This window comes from Macaca fascicularis, chromosome 9, assembly GCF_037993035.2.
Source record: "Macaca fascicularis isolate 582-1 chromosome 9, T2T-MFA8v1.1".
In the NCBI taxonomy this organism is placed as follows: Eukaryota; Metazoa; Chordata; class Mammalia; order Primates; family Cercopithecidae; genus Macaca; species Macaca fascicularis.
The window spans coordinates 33,103,768-33,129,958 of record NC_088383.1 but is presented as its reverse complement, the minus strand read 5'-3'; the positions used below and the strand labels follow the sequence as shown (position 1 = coordinate 33,129,958).

At 38.5% G+C, this 26,191-nt stretch overlaps 1 protein-coding gene across 3 annotated transcripts in view; it reads left to right on the top strand.

Moving 5' to 3' along the window:
* Nucleotides 1–7,854: 7,854 nt before the first annotated feature.
* The window catches only part of EPC1 (enhancer of polycomb homolog 1), a 113,166-nt gene continuing 94,829 nt past the window's right edge, over nt 7,855–26,191 (top strand). For all 3 annotated transcript variants that reach the window (XR_012417570.1, XM_005564926.4, XM_005564925.4), the window contains exon 1: nt 7,855–8,133. Coding sequence is in view for 2 of the 3 variants with exons in the window: in XM_005564926.4 (XP_005564983.1) it covers nt 8,131–8,133 (3 nt within the window). In the remaining variant the exon portion in view is untranslated. The remainder of the gene's footprint in view (nt 8,134–26,191) is intronic.

Sequence of the window (26,191 nt, the reverse complement as noted above, 5' to 3'; positions counted from 1 at the left end):
AGTCAGATGGCTGCTGCTGATGAAGGCATACATATTGCCGTAAAATAAGAACATGGAGCCGGGCGTAGTAGTCCTACCTACTTGGGAGGCTGAGGTGGGAGGATTAGTTGAGGCCAGGAGTTTGAGGCCAGCTCGCACAATATAGCAAGACTCTGTCTCAAAAAAAGAATTGTGTGTGTGTATACGTATATGTGTGTGTGTGTGTGTGTGTGTGTGTATAAGAATATTGAGAGAGTGAACACTGATGGAATATGCAATTTGATACCATTGAGTGTCTGCAACATGATTACAGGGAAACATATAAACATAGGAGCACCATTTTTTGTGGTAGAAATAGGCGGCTGTCTTAGGTATTCTAAGGGGCACTTAGAATAAAAAGATTATTGAGGCCCAGACGCCGTGGCTCATGACTGTATCCCAGCACATTGGGAGGCCAAGGTGGGCAGATCACTTGAGGTCAGGAGTTTGAGACCAGCCTGGCCAACATGGTGAAACCCCGTCTCTACTAAAAATACAAAATTAGCTGGGTGTGGTGGCACACGTAATCCCAGCTAGTCAGGAGGCCGAGGCAGGAGAATTGCTTGAACCCAAGAAGCAAAGGTTGCAGTGAGTCAAGATTGCGCCACTGCACTCCAGCCTGGGCAACAAAGGGATACTCTGTCTCAAAAACAAAACAAAAAAAAGATTATTAATATATTTTTTAAATGAATAATATCTGTCCAGCTTTTTAAATAATGTCTATATTCAAATTATCAGATGCCATCACTGTCTGTAATATATTAAAATAGTTTCCTTTAGCTAGGCGCAGTGGCTCACACATGTAATCTTAGTGCTCTAGGAGGTCAATGCCAGAATATCACCTGAGCCCAGAAGTTTGAAACCAGCCCGAGCAACATGGTGAAACCCCATCTCTACCAAAAATACAAAAATTAGCGTGGTGTGGTGGCACGTGCCTGTAGTCCCGGCCACCGGGGGAGGCTGAAACAAGAGGATCGCTTGAGCCCAGGAGGTGGAGGTTGCAGTGAGGCAAGATCATGCCACTGCACTCCAGCCTGGGTGACAGAGCAAGAACCTCTCTCAAAAATAAATAAATAAATAAATAAATAAAATAATAAAAAAATAGCTTTCTTTAAAGGATAACATACATATAATAAAATATAGTTGGTGTACTAATCTTGATGTACAGTTCAAACTTTTTACATATGTGACATGTGTACATATGTGATACATATATACATATTTCATGTATATGTAACTGCAACCCAGATAAAGACAGAAGATTTCTTGCAACCCAAAAGGGCCCCTTGTCCTTGCTTTCAGTCTAATACTACACAACAGCTTAAAAGTAGCTGATTTTTACAGATAAAATGCTTTGAAGATTACTCGCACTAATTTTATTAGAAATTGCATTTAGTTGTGAATAGGCTCATAAAAGAAAGATTTGCATGGAATACTGTGCAGCCATAAAAAAGACAAAATCATGTCCTTTGCAGCAACATGGATGGAACTGGAGGCCATTATCCTAAGTGAACAAACTCAGAACACACCTCATATTCTCACTTACAAGTGGAGCTAAATAATGGATATGTACGGACTTAAAAAGATAGACGTAATAGACACTGGGAACTCCAAAAGACTGGAGGCTGGAATGCGGGTGAGGGTTGAAAAATTACCTACTGGGTACAATGTTCACTGTTTGGGCGATGGGTACACTAGAAGCCCGATCTCCATTATTATGCAATATGCCCATGTAACAAACATGGACACGTGCCCTCTGAATCAATAGGCTGGGTGCAGTGACCCACGCCTGTAATCCTAGCACTTTGGGAGGCCAAGGCGGGTGGATCACTTGAGGTCAGGAGTTTGAGACCAGCCTAACCAACATGGTGAAATCCTGTCTTTACTAAAAATACAAAAACAATGAGCTGGGCGTGGTGAAGTGCACCTGTAATCCCAGCTACTCAGGAGACTGAGGCATGAGAATCCCTTAAACCCAGGAGGTGGAGGTTGCAAGGAGCCGAGATCGCACCATTGCTCTCCAGCCTGGGTGACAGAGGGAGACTCTGTCTCATAAAATAAAATAAAATAAAATAAAATAAAATAAAATAAAATAAATAACAAAGGTTTAAATGAAGTAGCTGTTTTCTTTTTCTCTCTTGAAAAAAGCAGATCTAGAAGCAGGCCTCTCAGTGGCTGGTGTGAAAGCTCCACAGAACCCAGCTTTCGTCTTTCTATTGAGCTACCCGTAGCACTAAAGAGCTCCCTTTGGTTGACACAATGGAGCGCTGGACTCTACCCAGGTGTGGTGACGATCCTCCAAGCCTGAAGAAGGGCAAAGGTAAGAAGCACAAGGCAGCAGCCACTGAGTCAGCCCCCTATAAATGCTTTCTTGGAAGCCCAACCAATGGCTTCTGCTTACATCTCACTGGTTAAAACAGTGTCATGCAAAACAGTTTTGGGTGGCACACCCAAAATAAAATGGGATTTTATGAAAAAGAAAGGGAGGAGGGATGTTGGTTAGTTAATGAGTAGTCTCGGCCACACCAGTGGCCACAAACTACTCGTGTGAATGACCTTTCTTGAAAATGCCATGTTGCATGATTTTAGATTGCAGTGGATCAAAGCAATCTAAAATCATGCCACAACAGATAAAGAGTTCTGAAATAAACACTCTTAAGCTCTTGGCTGAAGCAGTGCTTCAAAATTTGATTGCAAAAAAAGGTAAAACTTTTCACTATTCTTAAGAGGAAAAATATAGGGAAATCATAAAGAGTAAAATTAATAGCATTTGCACAAGACTGCACAAAATTTAATAATATTGTATGCATTCATTTATTAGGGCCCACAAACGGAAATCTGACTATTTCCAAGCGGTAACTGTTTCTAATCATTAGGATTGTGAGTTCTGATTTAAACTAAGAATAATATTTTAACTATCTGAATGCAACAAAAATCTATAACTCCATAATTTTAAATCCACAGTTATGAATCCCCAGAACTTTTGAAAACTGAAAGTTTTTTTGCAAATTGCAGCATCCTCTTTGGTGGCAAAAGCTGACCTGATGCCAGGTGCGGTGGCTCACACCTGTAATCCTAGCACTTTCTGAGGCCGAGGTGGGCGGATCACTTAAGCCCAAGAGTTCAAGACCAGCCCGGGCAACATGCGGAAACCTCATCTTTACAAAAAATACAAAAATTAACCAGGCGTGTTGGCACACCTGTAGTCCCAGCTACTCGGGAGGCTGAGGTGAGAGGATCACCTAAGCCTGGGAGGTCGAGCCTACAGTGAGCCGTGATCATGCCACTGCACTCCAGCGTGGGTGACAGAGTGAGATTCTGTCTAAAAAAAAAAAAAAAAGTTGACCCAAAATGATGTGGGGCTTCTTATAGTCTTTACTCCATTTAATGTGATTGTAATATTTAGCACAAAAATATTACGGCCTTTGATTATAGCGTGCTGCATGATGTTATTTTTTTTTTAACTTAGAAAATTAATCCAAACTCCAAAACAGATCTATCTCCACCTCCAGTTCTGTGAGGTAAAGATTTTACAAACTACACTACCCAATTAGTTCACGATTTGATTTGTTTGGAGATTCCTGTTAATATCAAAGCTCATTCAATGGATTACACATCATTGATTTGACCTAACTCCTTTTGTAATTTTTTAAAGTCTTAGATCTAAGAAACTGAACATGTTATTTCTGCCCATGTGCTTGTAGGATTTTGGTTTGCTAACAACCAGTTACTAAATTGAAAAAGGATAACTTTTTAATTCTGATCGTGTTAAATTCTCACTTTAATAATGTTTTGCTTCATTTGTTTTGTTTTTTTTTCTTTTTTTGAGATGGAGTCTCATTCTGTTGCCCAGGCTGGAGTGCAATGGTGCAGTCTTGGCTCACTGCAACCCCTGCCTCCTGGGTTCAAGCATTTCTCCTACCTCAGCCTCCTGAGTAACTGAGATTACAGGTGCCCACCACAACACCCGGCTAATTTTTGTATTTTTAGTAGAGATGGGGTTTCACCATGTTGACCAGGCTGGTCTTGAAACCCTGACTTCAGATGATCCACCCACCTCAGCCTCCCAAAGTGCTGGGATTACAGGTGTGAGCCACTGTTCCCAGCCTCATTTGTTTAAAAAAAAAAAAAAAAAAAAAAGGTGAGCACTGTTCAACTGATATAAAATGTAGTATTTTTTGAATCAAAAATATCAAAATCAGCACCATTAGAGAAAACTGAGGCAATTCGTTGCCTGAATTCCTCCTTTTCATTTTGTTTGTACTATGTATGATTTGTGTCTTATTCATATTTATTTATGAACTGAGTCATAATCAATGACTGTAAGTATGTGCGTGAAATATGGATTTTTTAAAGTATAATACTGAAACCCTGTAATGTAGCTATGTAAATTCAAAATTTGCATTGAGGGTTTTTTTCCCTCTACCTTCTCTGGACCTTATCATTATCAAAACCTCTAAAATCTGGAAGTCCAACGTTCTCTGTCTTAAACACAGAATTCATTTCTGTGACCTACAAACCTCTGCAGGATCTCTCTCCAGTCTACATTTCTGACTTCATCTGATGCATTTCTTGATGTGCTAAAACCACACTGGCATCATTTCCCTTCCTAGAATGTGCCAAGCTTCATTCTGCCTCAGGGCCTTTGCACATGCTATAGCCTCTTCCTAGACTGTGACTTCTCCGATATTTTTCAAATGTGTCTCCTTGTCATCCTTCAAGCCTAGCTTAAGCCCCACTCCTTTAGAGACAATTTCCTTACCACCTTGTTTATTTATTTCCCTCCCTGTTATTCTCTAACACTGCACTGTTTCTTTTTTTGTTTGTTTGTTTTTTGAGACGGAGTCTCACTCTGTTGCCCAGGCTGGAGTGAAGTGGTGTGATCTCGGCTTACTGCAACCTCCACTTCCCAGGTTCAAGTGATTCTCCTGCCTCAGCCTCCCGAGTAGCTGGGATTGCAGGCACCCACCACCACGCCCAGCTAATTTTTGTATTTTTAGTAGAGACAGGGTTTCACCATGTTGACCAGGTGGTCTCAAACTCCTGACCTCAAGTGATTCACCCGCCTCAGCCTCCCAAAGTGCTGGGATTATAGGCGTGAGCCACCGCGCCCAGCCCTGTTTGGTTTTTCAATAGCACTTAGAACAATGTGCAATAATATACACTTGACCCTTGAACAACACAGGTTTGAGCTATACAGGTCCACTTATACACAGATTTTGTTTCAATAAAAGTTACACAGAGTATTCCTGCCTCTCCTGCTTCCCCTTCCACCTCCTCCACCTCTGCCACCCCTGCCACTCCTGAGACAGGAAGACCAAACCCTCCTCTTCTTTCTCCTCTTCAGATACTCAATGTGAGGACAATGAGGAATAAAGATCTTTATGATGATCCACTTCTGCTCAATGAATAGTAAATATATTTTCTCTTCCTTATACTTTCTTAGTAACATTTTCTTTTCTCTAGTTTACTTTATTGTACAAATTCAATATAGAGTACATACGACACACAAAATGTGTGTTAATTGACTGTTTATGTTATTGGTAAGGTCAGTAGTAGGTTATTACTAGTTCAGTTTGGGGGAAGTTAAAAGTTACACAGAATATTTGACAGCATGGGGGATTGGCACCCCTAACCCCCACATACTTCAAGGATCAACTGTATTTGTTCACCTGCTATTTATCTGTCTCTCCACTAGATTATGAACTCCATGAAGGAGGAAATAAACTATTTACTTGTTCACTAATATATACATAGCACCAAGCATCATGCCTGGCACATTCTAAGTTCTCAAGAACTGTTTGAATAAACAGTAAAATAATTATTTATCTTATGTATTTCTGTGATAATCTGCCCCGAAACATTTCATTCTACAAATTATCTTTACCAAAACAAAAACCAAAAATCCCTCGAATTGTGTATATCATGAATATGGTCTCAAAAACTCCAAAGAAAATTATCCCATAGGAAAGCATGTAATCAGAAGTATGTGTATCTTACAAAGTGCACAGAACATCCTAATCTACAGATAATAAAGTATATGAAGGTGTATACACATATGGATGTGTATATCTAGGTATTTTCTTTACCCTGGCTGTTCATTAAATATATCTGACCCCAAGTCTACTCAGATTGTCTACTTCACTTGACAGTAGAACAAAGGCAGGAGATGCAGCCCAGAGAGGGGTCTAGCTCAAATGCTATCTAAATTGGCCAAGGCCCCATGGCGGTAGGTGACCTGTCTAGTTAAAGTTCAAGGAGGTCTCACTAAAAACATAGCGAGTTCTACCTGCTAGCTTATCATGGACAGGCTCTGTTTATTCCAACTGTCCTGTAATTAGCCCTTTTTACTCTCAAAGTATCCTGTGTTAGACGATAAATTCATAGTCACCCTAGCTACATCTTTCTAAGAATGTTACCTATTAAATGCCAGGCAGGGATACCAGACCAACGTGTGTGTATATACATGTATGTGTATGTGTGTGCATATGTGCATGTGTGTGTGTATGTGTGTGGAGGGGGAAGAGATTGTGAAGAATGTAGATCATTCCCCACTCCTTTCTTAATCCAGTTCCTTTAAACCCTGTTCTCTCCTTGACTCATTAGAAAATTTAGTGGGCAAAGAATTTTTACTGACTATGTTAACACATGTATGCAGTATTTAACACACTACAATCTTTGTCGACTTTTCTGACTTTACATTAGCAAGCATAGTCTTGCGTCAGTTTAACGTTCATTTTTTTAAAGTCTTAGACTTTGTCTTTATTTAAAAGCCCCGTTGCAAACACCAAATACCTGACTCAGCTCACAACTAGAGACCGAGCATCAAATTTCCCAGCCCACTTAATTTGAAAGCCTGCCAAGATAGGTGAAAGACCTTATAAATATGTAAAGCAGGAAGTTCAAATTACAGTCAAGTAAATCTCTAGTGATTGATGTTCTTTTCAAAACAATTTTAAAAAACTAATAATGACCAGCACAATTCTAAGACCCTCTTACCAAAGGCTTCCCCCGAATTCAGACTCAATGGTGTACTTTCAGTACTGTATTTATTTTGGATTTTTACCACTTCCTGGAGGCCAGGAGGAGGCACAGTGGGAGGATCCTAAAAAACTCAGTACCACAGCCATTTTGTTTGTAAGGCAGAGTGGTAGAATTCTGCCAGCCGGTAAAGGTTTTTGAAACAATTTTTAAGGGGGGACGGGGGAGGGGGCGGGAATATGCCTATTGTTTTCATTTAATCGCTAAATTCATTATTTTATTTTACTTTTTGCACACATGGTAGTTACTGTGAATAAGAAATTACGTATTTTTTTCCCAAGGAATTAGAGATCTCGGAGCTAAAGGAGTCATGAATTTTGTTCCAGGATGACTGGCTTCTCTAGGTACCCTCATGAGATCAAATTGAAAAAATATTTTGATGGACATAGTTTTTACATGGCCAGGTTTGCATGCGGAGGATCTATCGACGTTTTGGAAAGGAGCAACAATTTGCTCAAGAAAAACATGATAATGCTGTTTTAAAAAGCAAAAACAAAAACAAACAAACAAAAAACCCCACATCCAAGAAGCCAGAGTGTTCCTTCAGATGTTAAAAGGGGCATTCCCCCAAGCTCACAGGCAGCCGTGGGTGCTATTGTCTTGCAGTGTCACTTAATAGCGAGCTTAGACTTTTGTCATTTGGGTGGCTGTGCTTTTAAAAGCCCAGTGTAAAATGGCACACACACTGCATTTTTTTCCGAGCTGCAGGAGGCGGGGGCAGCGGGGGATAGTGCAGACTGTAGGGACACTGCCCTCCCAGCCAATCAGCGCTCGCCTGCTTGCCATCGCAAAGTTGTTAACCCCAGAGTCTTCTGGCTGTGCTGCCTCCTCTGCTTTTAATCTTCTGTGGATATTTCTCCGATTTCTCCCAAACGCCCATAGATCCTGGGGGAAGCCACCCCATTCGGCCGCCGATCATGGAAGAAAGTATTACTTTTTATTTACCAAACATTTTAAAGATGTTGGAAGATCCGTATGCTGCCTGGAGGCTGTTGTTTCTAGAGACACAAGTATCCAGCCTATATTGTTACAATTTTTTTTCAAGAACTGCCGTCTTCTTTGCCTGCACTAATGGTAAGTTTGTAATTTTCACCATTTATGTCATTCAGTCTTCGAAAGAGCCACCGGCTAAAAAGGATTTTCATTGTGTTTCTTCTAACAAAACCAATCTTTGTATTTTTCTTTAGCTTTGATCTCTGCACGTTCTACCTAATCTTGCTTGGTTAATTTTTACCAAGAGAAAAAAAAAATAGTTTTTTTTTCATTGTTAAAGCTAAATGTTTATAATATAAATTATACTTTAATTACTGTGAACTACAGAGGAACTCAGATATTTCAAGATGGACTTGTTTTGTGCCAGTAATGTTGGCAATGCCAAATATGTGCATATCCTCTTTATAAAAATTATGTCTTACCTAATTTGTCCAGGACTCAATTATCAGCAGGCAAACTATGGATATAGTTTTTTTTAAATGGACCTATTGTGGTTCTCTTGATAGATTACTTGGATACAAACTACAGAAAAGCTGCCCTTGGTATAATGAAGGTGGAGGTTGACATAACCGGGTTTATATTAAGTTATGGCTGTTACTAAATAGTGGATCTTTTATTTGCTGATCAGGTCTCAACTTGTAGTCTATGATATTATTTCTTTGAAGCTCTTCATTAGATAATCTTTGCAGATCTTGCTTATTTTTCTCCAATAAGGTACATTTGGGAGACATTTTGTAATTTTTGGCATTTTTCTAATTTTTTTTCTTTTTGCACACGGTGGGAGATCTTTTTTGTTTTGCATTGATCTGTGTTGGTGGCGCTGTAGTGCTCCTCAACAATTTATGTCAGTTTCACTAAAAGAAAAAAGGAAGAAAAAAAAGAGGTGGGGCAAGATTTGATCTATTCTCTTCTCCCTTTATTTTCTTAAAGAAAGTTCATTTTAGTCAGTGGAAATATTCAGTTGTGTTATTTAAATGTTTTCTGTGAACTGTGAACTGTGGTGAGAGCAGACATGTCGTCACAACCAGTCGAGGGAACATCAGGGACATGCATGCAGTTTGCAGTTGTTTTATCTGATCTGATTTATCATCTCTATATCACAATTATTCAATAATAAGCTGTCGATTTATCTTTTTAGTAACATTTTGCGTTTTCCTTATATTACAAAATTACATGTGTTAGTGTATTTTCAATTTAACCAAACATTTGAGTTTTAGTTCCTTCAACATTGTAAAAGTTGAATTTCATTTTGAACCTAGGGATTTCTTAAATAACTATTCTAAGTTTCTCCTGAGGTTTTTCTAATAAATAGTCATATAATAATTCCTACATTATTATTTGTTTCATTTTGAAATGATACTTCAACTGAATTTACAGATAGCCTTGTTTATAAAATAACAAATATTTTGGAATAAGATAATTTTTCAAGAATATGTGCACAGTTGCTTTTAACTTTAAAAATTTTGACGTTCACATATCTAAATGCAGGATTATATCTTTTCCATCTTTGTTCTTATTGAGAGTTATCTGATTAGAGAACATGGGATTTAGGCCCAAAGCCTCCCAAGAACAAAAATGTGTTACGATCTGACATAGGTTTTACTGGTCTCTGTAAATATTTTAGTTGTTTATGGAGATAGTAAGCGTGCCCTTAGTTCAAAAAGAAAGTGGGACAAATCAGTAACTGAACCCTAAAACATTTTTTTTTGCCACATAAAATAAAAACAACTGAAATAGTATACTAGACCACTTTTCCATAAGATTGAAGAGATTATTTTTTGAAAGAGTGAACATGTCAAGAATTATTATTTAGTGTGTTTATCCACTTTGAAATATGTAAATGCTCGTTTCACTTTTTAATCATTTAACAGGTTGAAGTAAAAGGATGTGTGAAAATGGCTAAAAATAGTATTTCTGATTTTTGTGTCTCTATACTCTATCTACATAACCCTTTCCTTGAACTTCAAAAATAATTATGTATTATGCCCATATTTTGTTTATACTATGCTATAAAAATGTGAAAATGTTCACTGTCACATTTTAGCTATTCATAAAATGTAAATGCTCCATCAAAGCTGGTTTTTGACATTATAGATTATTTATAGAATGAAATACTGCAGGTGTAAATATATTATCTAACCCTCTGGTTATGCTGGAGAGTTTAGTTCTCTGAAGTTGATCTAGCAAATAAAATATACTTTCCAACACATGTATTGCTAAAATAGTCTGCTATTCAGAATGGTGATCATTTTTATTTTATTTAATCTCTGAAAACTAAACATGTGTATATAATGTAGCCCCCTTTTAAAAACAAACTGATGCTATGAAGTCCATATGTAGCTATGCAATGCTCTTTGTTCTCCTACATCATTGACTATTACATCATTGATTATGAAGTAACTATTACAGTTAAATCTTCACTTTTAAAAATCCTTCATATATATTTATATGACAGATAACATTTTATATGTGACTCTTACATCACTATGTATTTAAGGAGGTTGAAATCTATGAGAAAAAAACAATTCACTATTTTATATTATTCTCCATTTTAAAATCCACCTTGAGCTTCATTTTAACTCTTGATTCCTTGGACATTAATTTTTTTAATTGATAACATTTTTATAGAAATTTAGTTCATGAGCTTGGTGTGATTGTGATTAGAATTATAACAAATTTTCTTTACTAAAAACCTTTATTTATTAAATTTAGTAGATAGAGAACTAACTCAGTCTTTCATGGTAACAGTTGCTAGACCATGGACAATAAAAAATTATTTTTTAAAAATCCCAAAATGTCATTTTATTCAACAGTTACATACTTATTTCTTTCTTGCACACCAATTTTATCAGATAATAGCAAGTAGCAAAATTTACTATATCGTCATATCATTTTTCTCATCCTGCCCATCCCTCTGATGGAGGGAGGGGTTAATGAGTAGTGAAATAACCAAAAAACAGGTTGCAGAAAGCAGAAAGAAATCATGCCAAAGACATGGAGATCTGTAAATCAAACTCCAAACAATAAACCTCAGAAAAATGAACTTGAAATTATGGAGCTCGATCAATAACAGATAAACTGAAAATTACATTAAGACAATGTAATGACCCAATTCAATTTCCTAATTTATTAACTTACATTCATTAGTATTGTTAAAGACTGAGGAAGTTTCAGGTTAGCCAAACTCATTAGGTAATAGGTAATGGTAGGGTGAGGAAACAAAGGGAAGAAAGATTTAGAGATGTTAAGGTGACCAAACATAAAATGCTAAAAATATTAGCCAGGGCTCATCTAATCTACCTTGGAATGAATTTTTTTAAAAGAAGAATATATAAATTAAAATTCTATCCTGTGAAATCACATACAATATAAACCTGAAATTGTCTGTTTCCAATTCTGCCCACTTCTTGTGCATATTTACCTCTGTTATTTGCTAGATGTGTTACTACTTTCCATAAGACGATACAGATACACTGCTGTCCTCAGCATGGTTTTGCAAAGGAAAACAAGAGGAAAATGATACACAAAATGTGTGTTTGTGTTAGGACTTTGCTTTTGATCTTTCCAAAATGATTATCAAATGGAGAATCTAAAAGGAAAGTAAAGCAGATGTATAATTTTATAAATATTTTTATGAAAAAGTTAAAAGTAGATTTTATACTTGATTTGCTCAACATTTGTTTTTATTTTTATTTGGGGGTTTGTTTATTCTAGATCCTCCTCCATCCATTATGTATCATTCTGAAAAGACGCTAGGGTGCAATATTAAGTAAAAGAGGCAAGGATTCCTGCTGTAATGGAGTCTACACTCCAACGTGGTTCAGAGTTCTAAAGACACTTTCAATCTAAAGTCTTAGATGTGTGAGGTTCCCAAAGGAAGGCCAAAAAATATTTTTAAAATTTAGATCTGTTTAAATAGGATTTGACAAGTGTTATTCCATTGAAGGACCATTATTCGGGCATCAAGTACTCACATATTGGGGTTGGAAGAGGATGTAGCCCTTAAGCTTTAGATATAACCCAAATAGATGCTACAGATGGTTGCCTAATACAAATTCCTATTGCAAAATGAGAAATAAAACTTTGACATATTGGCTAGAGAAAAGAGATGAAGAGAGGATCACTCTGGTAGTAGGAGTTTTGTGCATGTCCCTGTGGGATCCATTTGATGAAAACATTTTCTAAAACATGGTAGGGCCTCATTTTTCACATTTTGCTCACAGTATCATCAAATAAACATCAAGGTAAATATAAACTGTGAAGATGAAGCGGGGAAATAAAATTAGTACTGAAGTATTATATTAGAACTAAAATTTTTATTTTAGAACCTTCTGTAATAAGTTCTAATGGTATATATAACAGAAATTTTAAAAATAAAAACAGATATTTTAATTTATGAAAATAATATAATTAGACACTTAGCTAATGGTTAATTAGTTAAACATATCAGGTATGGAGCAGGAAAGTAAGACTGATGTTATTTCTATATAGATGAATTGGAGGAGAAGGAACTATTTATTAAGGAATCTCTATGTGGGTTAAGATGATCTCAGGAATAAAGTTACCAGATTATTGTGTCTTACAGCCAATTAATCTATAGTAGCTGGATGTGTTATATTATTTAGTTTGCTTTCATACTAACATAGAACCCTCCTGATAGTGGCATAAAAAATAAAGATATTTATTTTTTCAACTAAATGAATAATCAGGTGGCAAGTGAGTTCTAAGTTTGGTTCGATAGTGAGTTCTAGGTTTGGTTCAACAATGTTATTAAGTTCCTTTAACCTTTTACGTTGCCATAACATCAGCAATGTCTGTCCTCATAGTCACAAAGCGGCTGCTGCTGACCCAGGCATCATATCCTAATATTAAAATATCCAAAGTGAGGAGAGTTGCTCTTATTCATCTTGTTGTAAGGGAAGAAATCCTTTTTCAGAAGCTCCATAGCACAATGTTTCTTAGAGCTCATTGGCCAAGTTTGTAGGATGTGCTCACACCTAAACCACTCACTGACAAGGGGACTGAAATTACCAGGATTGGTTTAACTAGGGAAGATGCTTAGAAGGGTGAACACCTGCTTAATATTTACAGTTCAATAAGGTTAGCACTTAATTGCTTTGCGTAAACTTGAACTGTTTTGTATAAACAGTCTTCAGTGATTAAAACATTAGTATCTGTTTTCTCAGTGGCCAGATATGTCACTCGTGGGCTAATTTTAAAAATAACAAAAACAACATTTGATTAGAGTTCACTATGTTCCAGTCTCTAGCCTAAATGCTACCTCTATCTCGTTAAATCCTCACACAAAATTAGGAGATAGGGCAATTATTATACCCCATTTGCAGTCAAGGAAACTGAGGCATAGAGAGGTTTATACCCCTGAGGCTAGGCCCATGTTACATAGAAATGAAAAAGCTAGGGTTTGAACTTGGGAAGTCTGAAATCAGAGCCTGTGTACTTACCTCCTCTTCTTTACTATCACATGAGATATTTGTAAAATTGGTGTTCTCTAACTGTTATTTTATTTTATTTTATTTTATTGAGGCCAAGTTTTGTTCTTGTCACCCAGGCTGAAGTGCAATGGCGCAATCTCAGCTCATTGCAACCTTCACCTCCTGGGTTCAAGCGATTCTCCTGCCTCAGCCTCCCAAGTAGCTGGGATTACAGGTGCCCGCCACCACACCCAGCTAATTTTTTTTGTATTTTTAGTAGAGACGGGATTTTACCATGTTGGTCAGGCTGGTCTCGAACTCCTGATCTCAGGTGATCACCCACCTCGGCCTCCCAAAGTGCTAGGATTATAGGCATGAGCCACCGCGCCCAGCCTGACTTGTATTTTAAATGTGCTCTATGATATTACTGTTGAATCTTCTGGTTAATTTATTACTTTGTAAATCTAACGATGTTTTCCTAGAATGAGTAATTGGCCTTCTGATTTATCAGTCATATACAGATGAAATTTTGTATGTTGAATTTGCGTCCGATAGATTTGTACTTGTACATTACCTCCTCTCTTCAGGAACATCTCATGAAATTCTTTCACACTAATTTTTACAGGGAAAAGAAGATCAAAGCCTAGAGATTCAGTGAGGCCTTATTGAAGCGGGTAAATTCATGATTCATAACATTAGGTCCAGATGGAATATTGGCATCTATTTCACAATGTATAAGGCCAATTGTATGTACTGAAATGTTTCAGTCCTCATAACTTTGGCATATATGGAAGCTTTCACCTCTGGGACATTTTGAGGGGTTTTGTTGTACTCTAGATCAGTGGATCTCAAACTTTGGTGTGCCCTAGAATCACCTAGACGGCTTATTAAAACACAGATTGCCAGGCCCCCGCCAGAAGAGTTACAGGTTCAACTGGCCTGTGGTGGGGCATGAGAACTGTCATTTCTAAGTTCGCAGATGATGAGATGCTGTTGGTCCAGGCAACAATATTTGAGAACACTGCTCTAGAGTATCAGATACTGTCTGCCATGATAAGTATTTTGGCTTTGAAGTATGGATTGTAAACTTTGAAAGGGTGTCATTTAATATTTGGCAAAAGAAATTAATAAATAGGATGGTCAGGGTAGGCTGATTGAAAAGGTGAAAGCTGAGCAAAGACTTGAAAGAGGCTTTTTTTTTTTTTTTTTTTTTTTTTTTTTTGAGATGGCGTCTCCCTCTGCTGCCCAGGCTGAAGTGCAGTGGTGCCATCTTGGCTCACTGCAACCTCTGCCTCCTGGTTTCAAGCAGTTCTCCTGCCTCAGCCTTCCTGAGTAGCTGGGACTACAGCGCCACCCCACCCAGCTAATTTATGTGTGTGTGTGTGTGTGTGTGTGTGTGTGTGTGTGTGTGTGTGTGTGTATTTAGTAGAGACGAGGTTTCACCATGTTGGCCAGGCTGGTCTCGAACTCTTGACCTCAGGTGATCCACCCGCTCGATCTCCCAAAGTGCTGGGATTACAGTCATGAGCCACCACGCTTGGCCATGGAGGATTCTCCTTATACTTTAGCGTTAATATCACATTTAAAATTTACTTGCCAATGATTCATGAATATATTTTTAACTTTTTAAAATAGCACTCATACTTTACAAATGATTTTTTTCAAAGTAGGTAAAAGTAGAGTTTAGTTTTGCTCAATATCAAGGTCCATCGGTGAAAGACCTGAATCTGTGTCATTTTGCTGTTCTTCTCAAGATTTTATTCCACCAACCACCAATGCCCCATATTCACTAGTAGGACATAGTATCCATGAGACTGAGAAAGGGAGGCTGCCATGCCAATGACCTATATTTAGCTCTGAAACTCAGGCCACTGCTCCAATCCACTGGAAACTCTCCATCCTCCAAGATAGAGGTCACAATCCCCAGTTGAAAAACACTGCAACATGCCAAAGAATGAAGAGGACCATTTCCAAGAGTTTAATTGCTTTGTGTTTCCATTATTAGGCTATGAGACTTCAGAAATTTTTAATTCTGAAGGTGTTCGTTCATTTTTCAAGAAACAAATTGCCAACCTAAATGAGGGAGGAAAAAATCAGCAAATTCCATGTCCTTTCTATCCTCAGAAGCCATTATAAGCTTCAAGCCATCCTTCCATACCATTGGAGGTCTTCTTAAGAAGCTGGTATGAAGTATCCTGAAGAGGCATAAGTAGTAAGTTTGGGCTAGTGTGGTCTAGTATTAAAAAGAGTCATTCAGCACCTATTTAATAGTAGACTCAGATCATTTAAAATTGCCTAAAACTCCACAACTGTGCTGTCCAATACAGTACTCACTAGTAACATGTGACTATGTGTATTTAAATTTGAATTAATTTAAATTTTAAAGTTCATTTTCCCAGTCACACTATCCACATTTCAGTTGGTCCATAGCTACACCCAGGTAGTGACTACCATATTGGACAGCACAGATTTATAGCACATTTCCATGACTGCCCAAAGCTCTATTGAACAGTCCTGGTCTAGAATGATCCTGGGTCCTTCAGATCATGTGAGGCTCACACTCTTGCGCCAGTGGTTCTCAACTCTGCCTGTATGGAAAATCACCCAGAAACTTAAAAACAAAATGTCTATGCCCTACCCTAAAAAGTTCTGGTTTAGTTGGACTGGATGGGATCTGGAAAGAATTTTCCAAAGTTGTCCATGGGATTGTAGCAGTCAGGGTTGAGAATTACTAAGTTATACAGACAGGCTGACGGCTACTGAAGCAAGCCACTAAACCAAAAACTTGGGGGAGGTTTTTGTAGACTTGCCAGGCTACTTCTCATCTCCATCTTTCAAAACCTACAATCCATCTCCTAGAAGGTGAGGGAGGCCCAGACCTAAATAAAGATTAACGACGTTGAAACCAGTTCTGTGGAGTGAAGCAATAAACTGACTGCCTAATGAACATAAACTTTTGCTGGAAGAAAACCAGCCCTGTAACTCCTCTTCAGTTATGATGCCCTTCAGAGTGAGTTTTATATTATTGAAAGGCTATTCAGAAGTTAATTCTAGTCTTTAAAATATATATAAAAAGTTTTTAAATTATATATTCAAAATAGTAGTTCTCCATTATGTTTTAAAATTTAGTATACAAATCTTATCACATTCATAAATCTTGCAACTTTTAGAAATCATGATCCTTTAAATAATATCTGGTCTTATCTGTAGCATGACTTAATTAAACACCTCCCAAATTTTAACACTGAATTTATAAATTTCGTACATATAATTGCTTTCTTTAGTACTTTGTAAACATTTTCAAGAAGCTAAAATCTTACAGATCTAATAATTTAACTTCCAAACACGGTAACTCTTAAGTTCGTTCTAATGTTTCAATAATACAATAAACTTAGTAAGAATTCTGCTTGAAAGTCTAATAGGCTGACCTCCTATTCCATTAGGTCAAGTGTTCTTAAATAGTACAATTACTTACACTAAAAAAAATATTGCAGTACTTTCGACAGCACATTCTAAATCTTTCTGGAGTTAAAATATGCTTACCTGTTAAAAGAACCGTTATGACCTACCCAAACAATTTGGGGTGTTACCTTCGCCAGTGAATTTTTTGGTCTGCCTTCATAGCTTGTTCAAATTTTTTGACGAATAGTGGTTTTGGTTTGAATACAACTAGATCCTTGTCTGAGACACTGATGGGGTGTACTGAGCCTTATTTATATTTACTGGTTTTTTTATATTAAAAAAAGATATTCTGAAGGCCTACTTGTCTTAGATATTGAGTCATATCATTACTTATTTTCAAGTCAGGTTAGAATCTATGGCTACGTCAGTTGAAAAATACCTGGATTTTGCACTTCCTATCCTTTTAGAATATGTAGCTGTCTTTTATCTCTAAATCTACACACCTTTGAACGTGGCAGAATGTCATATTCTTCCACATTGTCTCGTAGGGCAATCAACTCTTCCAGATATTTCTGCTCCTTGACTGACTGAATTTCTCTCATTGCTTTGTCTGGCTATGTGGTCACAAGTTCCAATGTTATTCTATTGACAAGGTTTTTTAGCTTCCAGAATAGCTGACCAGAAGCCTCTCCATCCACATTTCTATTGCAGACATTAGGAGAACACTTAAAGTACACGGCTTTGTCTGATCTGTTCCGAGTTCCTAACTTTGCCCTTTACTACCAATTGTCCAGGCCCTCAGTTTCTTCTTCTATCAAACAAGGTAATATTACTTAACCTCACATGGCTGTTGTGAGAACTCAATGAGTTAGTGCATCTAAAGTGCCTTGAATAGTGCCAGACTTGCCATAAGTACTCAAGATGTGCTCTAAGTTCTGTATTTCTTAGGCAAACCTGATATCAGAGATCAAAATGGGCCTTACACAGTGCTATGGGAATTTAAAAGATCATCCCATTCAGGAGTATGGATTTTGCAGTATTAAAGATGCTCGCTGGAATAGATCATTATCTTCTCCAAGTACTCTATTAATGAGTCAGATAGAATATAAGGTTTATTATCTGCTTTTCTTTCATTAAATAAATCTTTATTGAATTTCTACTACATTAAAAAAAAAAAAAAAAAAACTGCCATGAGCCATAAAGAAGAAGGTAGTTTTGACTGGAACCTTGAAGGATGGGTAGACTTTCAGCATATAAAAATTGAGAGAAGACCTTCCAGGTAGACAAAGCAGTGTGGGCACATGCAAGGATGGAAGAACGCACATGACTTTGGGAAACGCAGCTAGAAGTCAGTGCAGATAGAGAGTAAGCTATGATGTGCAGAGGTTAGACACTGGGAGAGATAGGTCCATGAGAGTAGCTTGGACTAACACAGCGAGGGTTTGGAATCCCAAGCTGGGGAACGTAGAAATCAGGCATTGCCCAGAGAACGCTAGTTCAAATGCTTGTGTCAATTGCCAGAAAATGATGAAGGGATAAATAAAGAGGGAACTACTTCTTTCTTTTATTTGCCTGTTAACCCATGTGGCATTGTGGAGGAAAACTCCAACAGTCTGGGTCTCTTGCCAGGTAAGTTTTGATAGGGAGAGTAAAGAGAAGTAGTAAAGGTTGGAAGTTTCGGACAATTTTCGGTAAGTGTGGACACTGGACAGCAGGGGGCAGCATAAGGGCACCAAAAAGTTGAAAGATGCAGAAGACATTAGCTTATGTAACATTTCCTGACAATTATGAGTTTACATTTATAAGGCTACTTATATTAGTAACTTAGCATTCTTCTCCCAGAAATGAACAGAGATTGACAGAGAAAAGAAGAAAAATAACAGTTGCACTATATTAGGCTGGCTAACAGCAGAATGGCACTGCTGTTTATTTGAGAGGATAGAAACAGGCAGCTGTCTGCTTATTATTTCCTTTCAAATAAATACAAACTCAGAATTCAATGCAAATGTGTACATTTCAATTGGAAAACACACCTTTATATGACTTCACGATTTTGCATTTTTTAAAATACATTTATTCGGCTGTACTGTATTCACAAGTTTTCCTAGTGAAAAAGTGGGGAAACTTGAAAAAATATATATAATTTTAAAATAAATTGAAAGTTTAATATACATGTTATTTTATATGCCAAATATATGGAATTGTAAATTTTGAATTTTTATGCTTATGAAATTTTCTGGACTTTTAAATAACTTTTTTTCTTTATGTCTAAAATTCAAAACTATCTATATTTAATCAGATTTTTTTAGTGAAATTCATCTCTTACTAACCTTTTTAAAAGTTTCTTCAGCTTATTGTTTTAAAAAAGTTTGGGGCCGGGCACAGTGGCTCATGCCAGTCTTTACATTAATAAGAATAGCATAAGGCTGGGCACGGTGGCTTATACCAGTAATCCCAGCACTTTGGGAGGCCAAGGCAGGCAGATCACTTGAGGTCAGGAGTTTGAGACCAGCCTGGCCAACATGGTGAAACCTCTACTAAAAATACAAAATTTAGCCAGCTGTGGTGGCTAGCGCCTGTAATCCCAGCTATTCGGGAGGCTGAGGCAGGAGAACTGCTTGAACCCAGGAGCCGGAAGTTGTAGTGAGCCATGATCGTGCCGCTGCACTCAAGCCTGGGCAACAGAGCAAGACTCTTTCTCAAAAAATTAAAAATAAATTAATACATACATACATACATAGTTTGGATGGTTAGTGATATTAAGAGTGGAAAACTGGAAAGTTCCACGTAGATTTTTTTTAGCTCTGGAATTTGCCATGGCAAAAGCTGCATTATACTCACCTGAAATCTCTCTCTCCAATTTGTGAGGAAGATGGTAGCACACTGCTTCATACCTTCACACTTAAGGAGAAATCTCTCTGTCTGTGTTCCTTCATGATTCTTTCAATGTCTGTCACACGTTTGAGGGTTGTGATCACTGTGTGGGTTGCACTTTGTGTGCTGCTTTTGTTCTCTTATTTTGCTTTTTTATATATACTTCTTTGCATGTATTATATAATACCTCATATTTATCACTTTAAATGGCCAAATAAATTGGTGGCAGACTATTCTTATGATTATTGAATACTGATTTCCAGTTTTACTAAGGAAAATCTGAAACAATGAATACATTTGGGGATTAAGCTGGTTAACATGAAACTTTATTCTTCAATATCATAATTGAAAATAAATTACTCTGTAAAGTAACTTCATGAAAAATTACCTATATTTTTCATTGTAATCATTTGTAAATCTGGGCATATAAAGATATCAAATTATTTAAAATGTTACCTTTCAAACCAGAGTTTACAAGCAGGGTGTGCCTGCTTGTGTTTATAAGAAGTAAGTTCACTAAGGGCAAGAACAACATTTTCTTTTATATTTCCCCTGGCATATAGTACAATGCTTTTGCACAGAGGTGGGTCCCAATAAACAAAACAAGGTTAGGAAAAACTTATTAAAGCATCATACGAAACATAAACATGTTTTGTAATGTAGATTTAAAAGTACTCTTGTTGTTGTTGTTTTTAGGCTGAGTTTCGCTCTTGTTGCCCAGGCTGGAGTGCTGTGGCATGGTCTCAGCTCACTGCAACCTCCTCTTCCCGGGTTCAAGCGATTCTCCTGCCTCAGCCTCCCAAGTAGCTGAAATTACAGGCATGTGCCACCACGCCATGCTAATTGCATATTTTTAATAGAGACGGGGTTTCCATGTTGGTCAGGCTGCTCTCGAACTCCTGACCTCAGGTGATCTACCCATCTCGGACCCCCGAAGTGCTGGGATTACAGGTGTGAGCCACCACACCCGTCCCTTTTTTTTTTTTTTTTCCTTGAGACGGAGTCTCCCTCTGTTGCCTGGGCTGGAGTGGTGCAGTGGCATGATCTTGGCTCACTGTAACCTCTGCCTCCCGAGTTCAAGCGATTCTCCTGCCTCAGCCCCCAAGTAGCTGGGATTACAGGTATACACCACCATGCCTAGTCAATTCCCTTTTTTTTTTTTTTTTTTTTTTTTTTTCAGTAGAGACAGGGGTTTCACCATGTTGGCCAGGCTGGTCTGGAACTCCTAACCTCAAATGATTCACCTGCCTCAGCTTCCCAAAGTGCTAGGATTACATGCATGAACCACTGTCCCCGGCCTAAATGTACTCTTCATACTTCCGTCATATGTTTCAAATAGTTAAACTGGTTAAAGTGAGACTGTTATTGTTCTTGTTGTTGTTGGTATTTTTCTCAGTGCCTAAATAAGACTGTGTTAATTATTTTCTTACATAGAAATTCTCCTCACTTTCTAGTGAAACTATCAGACTAATTGCAGATCTTTTATTACTAGAAGGTTATTTTGATCTGCTTTAGCCTTTATTCTAAAGTTTGCATCTTTTCATATTAATTCTGAATCCTTGGTATCTAGTTTTAGTAACATATTTGTAAACAACACTGATTCCTGAAATCACATTTGACCACACTTAAGGCAGAGCTATTTCCACTAACAACCCTATAAGAACATTTTGTTTAAGTGTCAAGTGTCACCAATTACTAACTAATAGGCCATAACCTCTCTGACTCAGTGATTGAAATTACGTTCCCTAGGGCATATCTTCCAGAACTTTTTCTCTTATACTCCTCTTAAGTGCTTTTTTTTACTATGTAAACCAGGGGTATCCACTCTTTTGGCTACCGTGGGCCACATTGGAAGAAGCAGAATTGTCTTGAGCCATAAAATATACAAACGCTAGCTGATGAGCTATTTTTTAAAAATCGCAAAAACATTCTCGTAATATGTTAAGAAAGTTTATGAATTTGTGCTGGGCTGCATTCAAAGCTGTCCTGGGCTGCGTGTGTCCCACAGGCCACAAGTTGGAAGGTTGCAGGTTGGACGAGCTTGATAAATATATAGTTAGAAAATACTAAAGGCATAGTTTCTTTAGAAATCACATGTCTCAAAGTAAATTATCTTTGAGAGTTGAAAGAGTTGGGAAGGGTCGAGTCTTTTCAAAGCTGAGGAGATAGAAGCCCAGGGAGATTAACATCAAGATCATTCAACTAGGTGAGCCAGGATTGAAACTTACATTTTTTTTAAATAAAAGCTTGCAAATAACTACGTAATACAGTTAAGGTAACCTAGCATGGATTAATTTTTAATTCATTGATGACTAATTATAAACATGTCACATGGCTTAAAAAAATTTTTGCTTTTTAAAAATACCCTTAGTAACCAACATGATGGGGACGGGCACAGTTGCTCATGCCTGTAAGCCCAGCGCTTTGGGAGGCTGAGGTAGGCAGATCACCTAAGGACAAGAGTTTGAGACCAGCCTGGCCAACATGGCGAAACCCCATCTCTACTAAAAATATAAAAATTAGCTGGGTGTGCTGGTGGGCACCTGTAATCCTAGCTACTTGGGAGGCTAAGGTAAGAGAATCACTTGAACCCGGGAGACACAGGTTGCAGTGAGCTGAGATCACACCATTGCACTCTAGCCTGGGTGACAAGAGTGAAGCTCCATCTCAAAAAAAAAAAAAGATTAAAAAAAAAACCAACATAATGGACACAATACTATTATAAAATGAGACTTTTTCTCTGCACATAAAAGGGTTTTGTTTTTTATTCCCACTGAGAATTAAGAAAAAGAGAATATTTTAAGAAAGACCAGGCCGGGCGCGGTGGCTCAAGCCTGTAATCCCAGCACTTTGGGAGGCCGAGATGGGCGGATCACGAGGTCAGGAGATCGAGACCATCCTAACACAATGAAACCCCGTCTCCACTAAAAATACAAAAAAATTAGCCGGGCGTGGTGGCGGCGCCTGTAGTCCCAGCTACTGGGGAGGCTGAGGCAGGAGAATGGCGGGAACCCGGGAGGCGGAGCTTGCAGTGAGCCGAGATCGCGCCACTGCACTCCAGCCTGGGCGACAGAGCGAGACTCCGCCTCAAAAAAAAAAAAAAAAAAAAAAAAAAAAGAAAGAAAGACCATTATACAGAGGATAGTTCAAAATTCATACTGAAGAGCTATTGCTTTTCAAGTAGATTGTGCAAGTTTAGCTATTTGAAAAAGCACAGTTATTGGAACAACTCAAGAAAACAAAGGCAAAAAGAGTTCTGTTAAGACAGAAGAAGGGAAACTATATATTGGAAATACACACAATAGCGTCCCCTACAAGCCTGGTGTAAAGAAGCTTATATATACATGTGTGTGCACACTAGTATTTTTGTGAATTGAAAGAGAAAGGATAGGGTTTGAGAATTTATTTAAGAAGGAACGCTTTTTTAAAAATTCAGAATAGCATTTCTTTCTCTTAAAGGTCTAGGTTTTTAGTATTTTTGTTCAAGGGAAAGAATGACTGACAGCTAGTATAAACCCAGCTTAGCATTTATGTTAAAATGAAGGTAATTAGAACCTGGCTCAGAATACTCAGGGGCAACTGACTTTCTACCCTACACTGAAAATTATTCCTTACTCTTTCTTCAAGAAAAAATGGGCTGGGCATGGTAGCTCAAGCTTATGGTCCCAGCACTTTGGGAGGTCAAGGCAGGCAGATCCCTTGAGCTCAAGAGTTCGAGACCAGCTTGGGCAACATGGTGAAAATACAAAATTTTCTCTGCAAAAAATACAAAAATTAGCCAGGTGTGGTGGCACATGCCCGTAGTCCCAGGTACTCGGGAGGCTGAGGTGGGATGATTGCCTGAGCCTGGGAGATCAAGGTTGCAGTGAGCCGAGATTGTGCCACTGCACTCTAGCCCAGGTGACAGAGTGAAACCCTGTCTCAGAAAACAGAAGACAAGAAAGAAAGAAAGGGAGAGAGAGAGAGGGAGAGAGAGAGAGAAGGAGGGAGAGAGAGAGAAGGAGGGAGGGAGGGAGAGAGGGAGGGAGGAAGAAAGGAAGGAAGGAAGGAAGGAAGGAAGGAAGGAAGAAAGGAAGGAAGGAAGGAAGGAAGGAAGGAAGGAAGGTGAAAAATGCAAGACTGGGCATGGTGGCTCACGCCTGTAATCCCAGCACCTTGGGAGGCCAAGATGGGTGGATTGCTTGAGTCCAGAGTTAGAGACCAGCCTGGGCAACATGGTGAAAACTCATCTCTACTAAAAATACAAAAATCTAGCAGGGTGTGGTGGCATGCACCTGCAGTCCCAGCTATTTGAGAGGCCAAGGTGGGAGGTTGGCTTGAGTCTGGGAGGTAGAGGTTGCAGTGAGCTGAGATTGCACCACTGCACTCCAGCCTGGGCAATAGAGCCAGACCCTGTCACACACACACACAAAAAAAAAAAAATAGAAGGAAGGAAGGAAGGAAGGAAGGAAGGAAGGAAGGAAGGAAGGAAGGAGAAAATGCAGTTCAGGTGACAGAGCAAAACACTGCCTCAAAAAAGAAGAAGAAGGAGAAGGAGGAGGAGGAGGAGGAAGAAAAATGCTCAGCTTTTTTGTGAAATAATAATAATAATGGCAATGTCTAATACTTACTGAAATCTTATTATAATGACTGGTGCTGAAGCTATCTTATAAGATTTTGTGGCCAGGCTCAGTGGCTCACGCCTGTAGTCCTAGCACTTTGGGAGGCCGAGGCAGGCAGATCACCTGAGGTCAGGAGTTCAAGACCAGCCTGACCAACAGGCAGAAACCTCATCTCTATTAAAAATACAAAATTAGCCAGGCGAGGTGGTGCATGCCTGTAATCCTAGCTACTCAGGAGGCTGAGGCAGGAGCATCGCTTGAACCTGGGAGGCAGAGGTTGCGATAAGCCGAGATTGTGCCATTGCACTTTAGCCTGGGCAACAAAAGTGACTCTGTCTCAAAAAACAAACAAACAAACAAACTTTGTAGAGATTAAAAGATAGTGCTTGTGAAATACCCATCCCGAAGTAAAAACTCACAGAATTTGGTTACATGAATTATTTACTGATTCCAAACAACTGTAGAGGAGCAAAAAAAAAATATGTCTTCCAGGTTTTTTGGCTGGGCTATGAATAAATTGACACAAGACAGACTAACAAGAGAAAAACCATACTTAATTATGCACATACATCCCACAAAATATGAGACTCAAAGAAGAATCAGATGATGGAAGCTTATATAGCATCCTTAGCTACAGAAAAGAATAGGAGCTGGGGGCTTTTGATGGTGGTGGGTGGTGGGGAGCACACAAATAATGGGAGGGTGAGGGGAGAAATTGTATGGTGAATAAAGATTGTCCTGTTATGCATATAAAATGGTCTCTTAGGTAATAAAAAGTTGTCTGGAACAGCCCTCTTCCTGTTACGGATACTTTTACTAATATAGATTTCCTTTACAGACGCAAATTTCTTTTACAAAAGTATAGCAGAAATACAGGTTCAGTAGCTGGCTACTTGCAGAATTCACTTAATAAGGAGGTGTGGTATAAAGAAAGTGACTTTTTGTTCCAAAGCTAGCTTAGGGGAAGAAGTACAGGCTTCCTGCCTTAAGGGTACTGCTTCACTTCTGGAGCAGAAAGCAGACACTTTTAAAAGGGGGCCTAACATGAATGTCACACAGTGGAGGAAGCAAGCAGGTGGGGTATCCATGTGCTAGTTTGGTGCCTTATCTACCAGGCAGTTGAGTTGGCATCTTCATGGGCCAAAAATTATCCAGGTGGGAGAGAGTTTTGTAGCAGGCATACTGTATTAGTTTGCTCTTGCATTGCCATAAATACCTGAGACTGGGTAATTTATAAAGAAAAGAGATTTAATTGGCTCGTGCTTCAGTAGGCTTTATGGGAGGCATGGTCCTGGCATCTGCTCGGCTTCTGGGGAGGCCTTAGGAAACTTACAGTCACGGTGGAAGGTAAAGGGGAATGAGACTCTCATAGCCAGAGCAGGAGCAAGAGAGAGAGAGAGCAAGCGGGGAGGTGCTACTATGCTTTTAAACAACCAGATCTCATGAAAACTCACTCACTGTCACAAGAACAGAACCAAGAGGATGGTGCTAAATCATTCATGAGAAATCCACCTCCGTGATCCAAGCAGCTCCCATCCAACCTCACCTCCAACATTAGGGATTACAGTTCAACATGAGATTTTGGCAGGGACACATATCTAAACTACATCACATGCTTCTGTTACCAGAAAGGAGTCCCAGTCCAGACCCCAAGAGAGGGCTCTTGAATCTTGTGCAAGAAAAAATTCAGGGCAAGGCCACAGAGTGAAATAAAAGTGAGTTTAGAAAGCAAAGTAACAAAAGAATGGCTACTCCACACACAGAGCAGCCCCAAAGGCTGCTGGTTTCCCATTTTTATGGTTATTGCTTAAGTATCTTCTAAACAAGGAT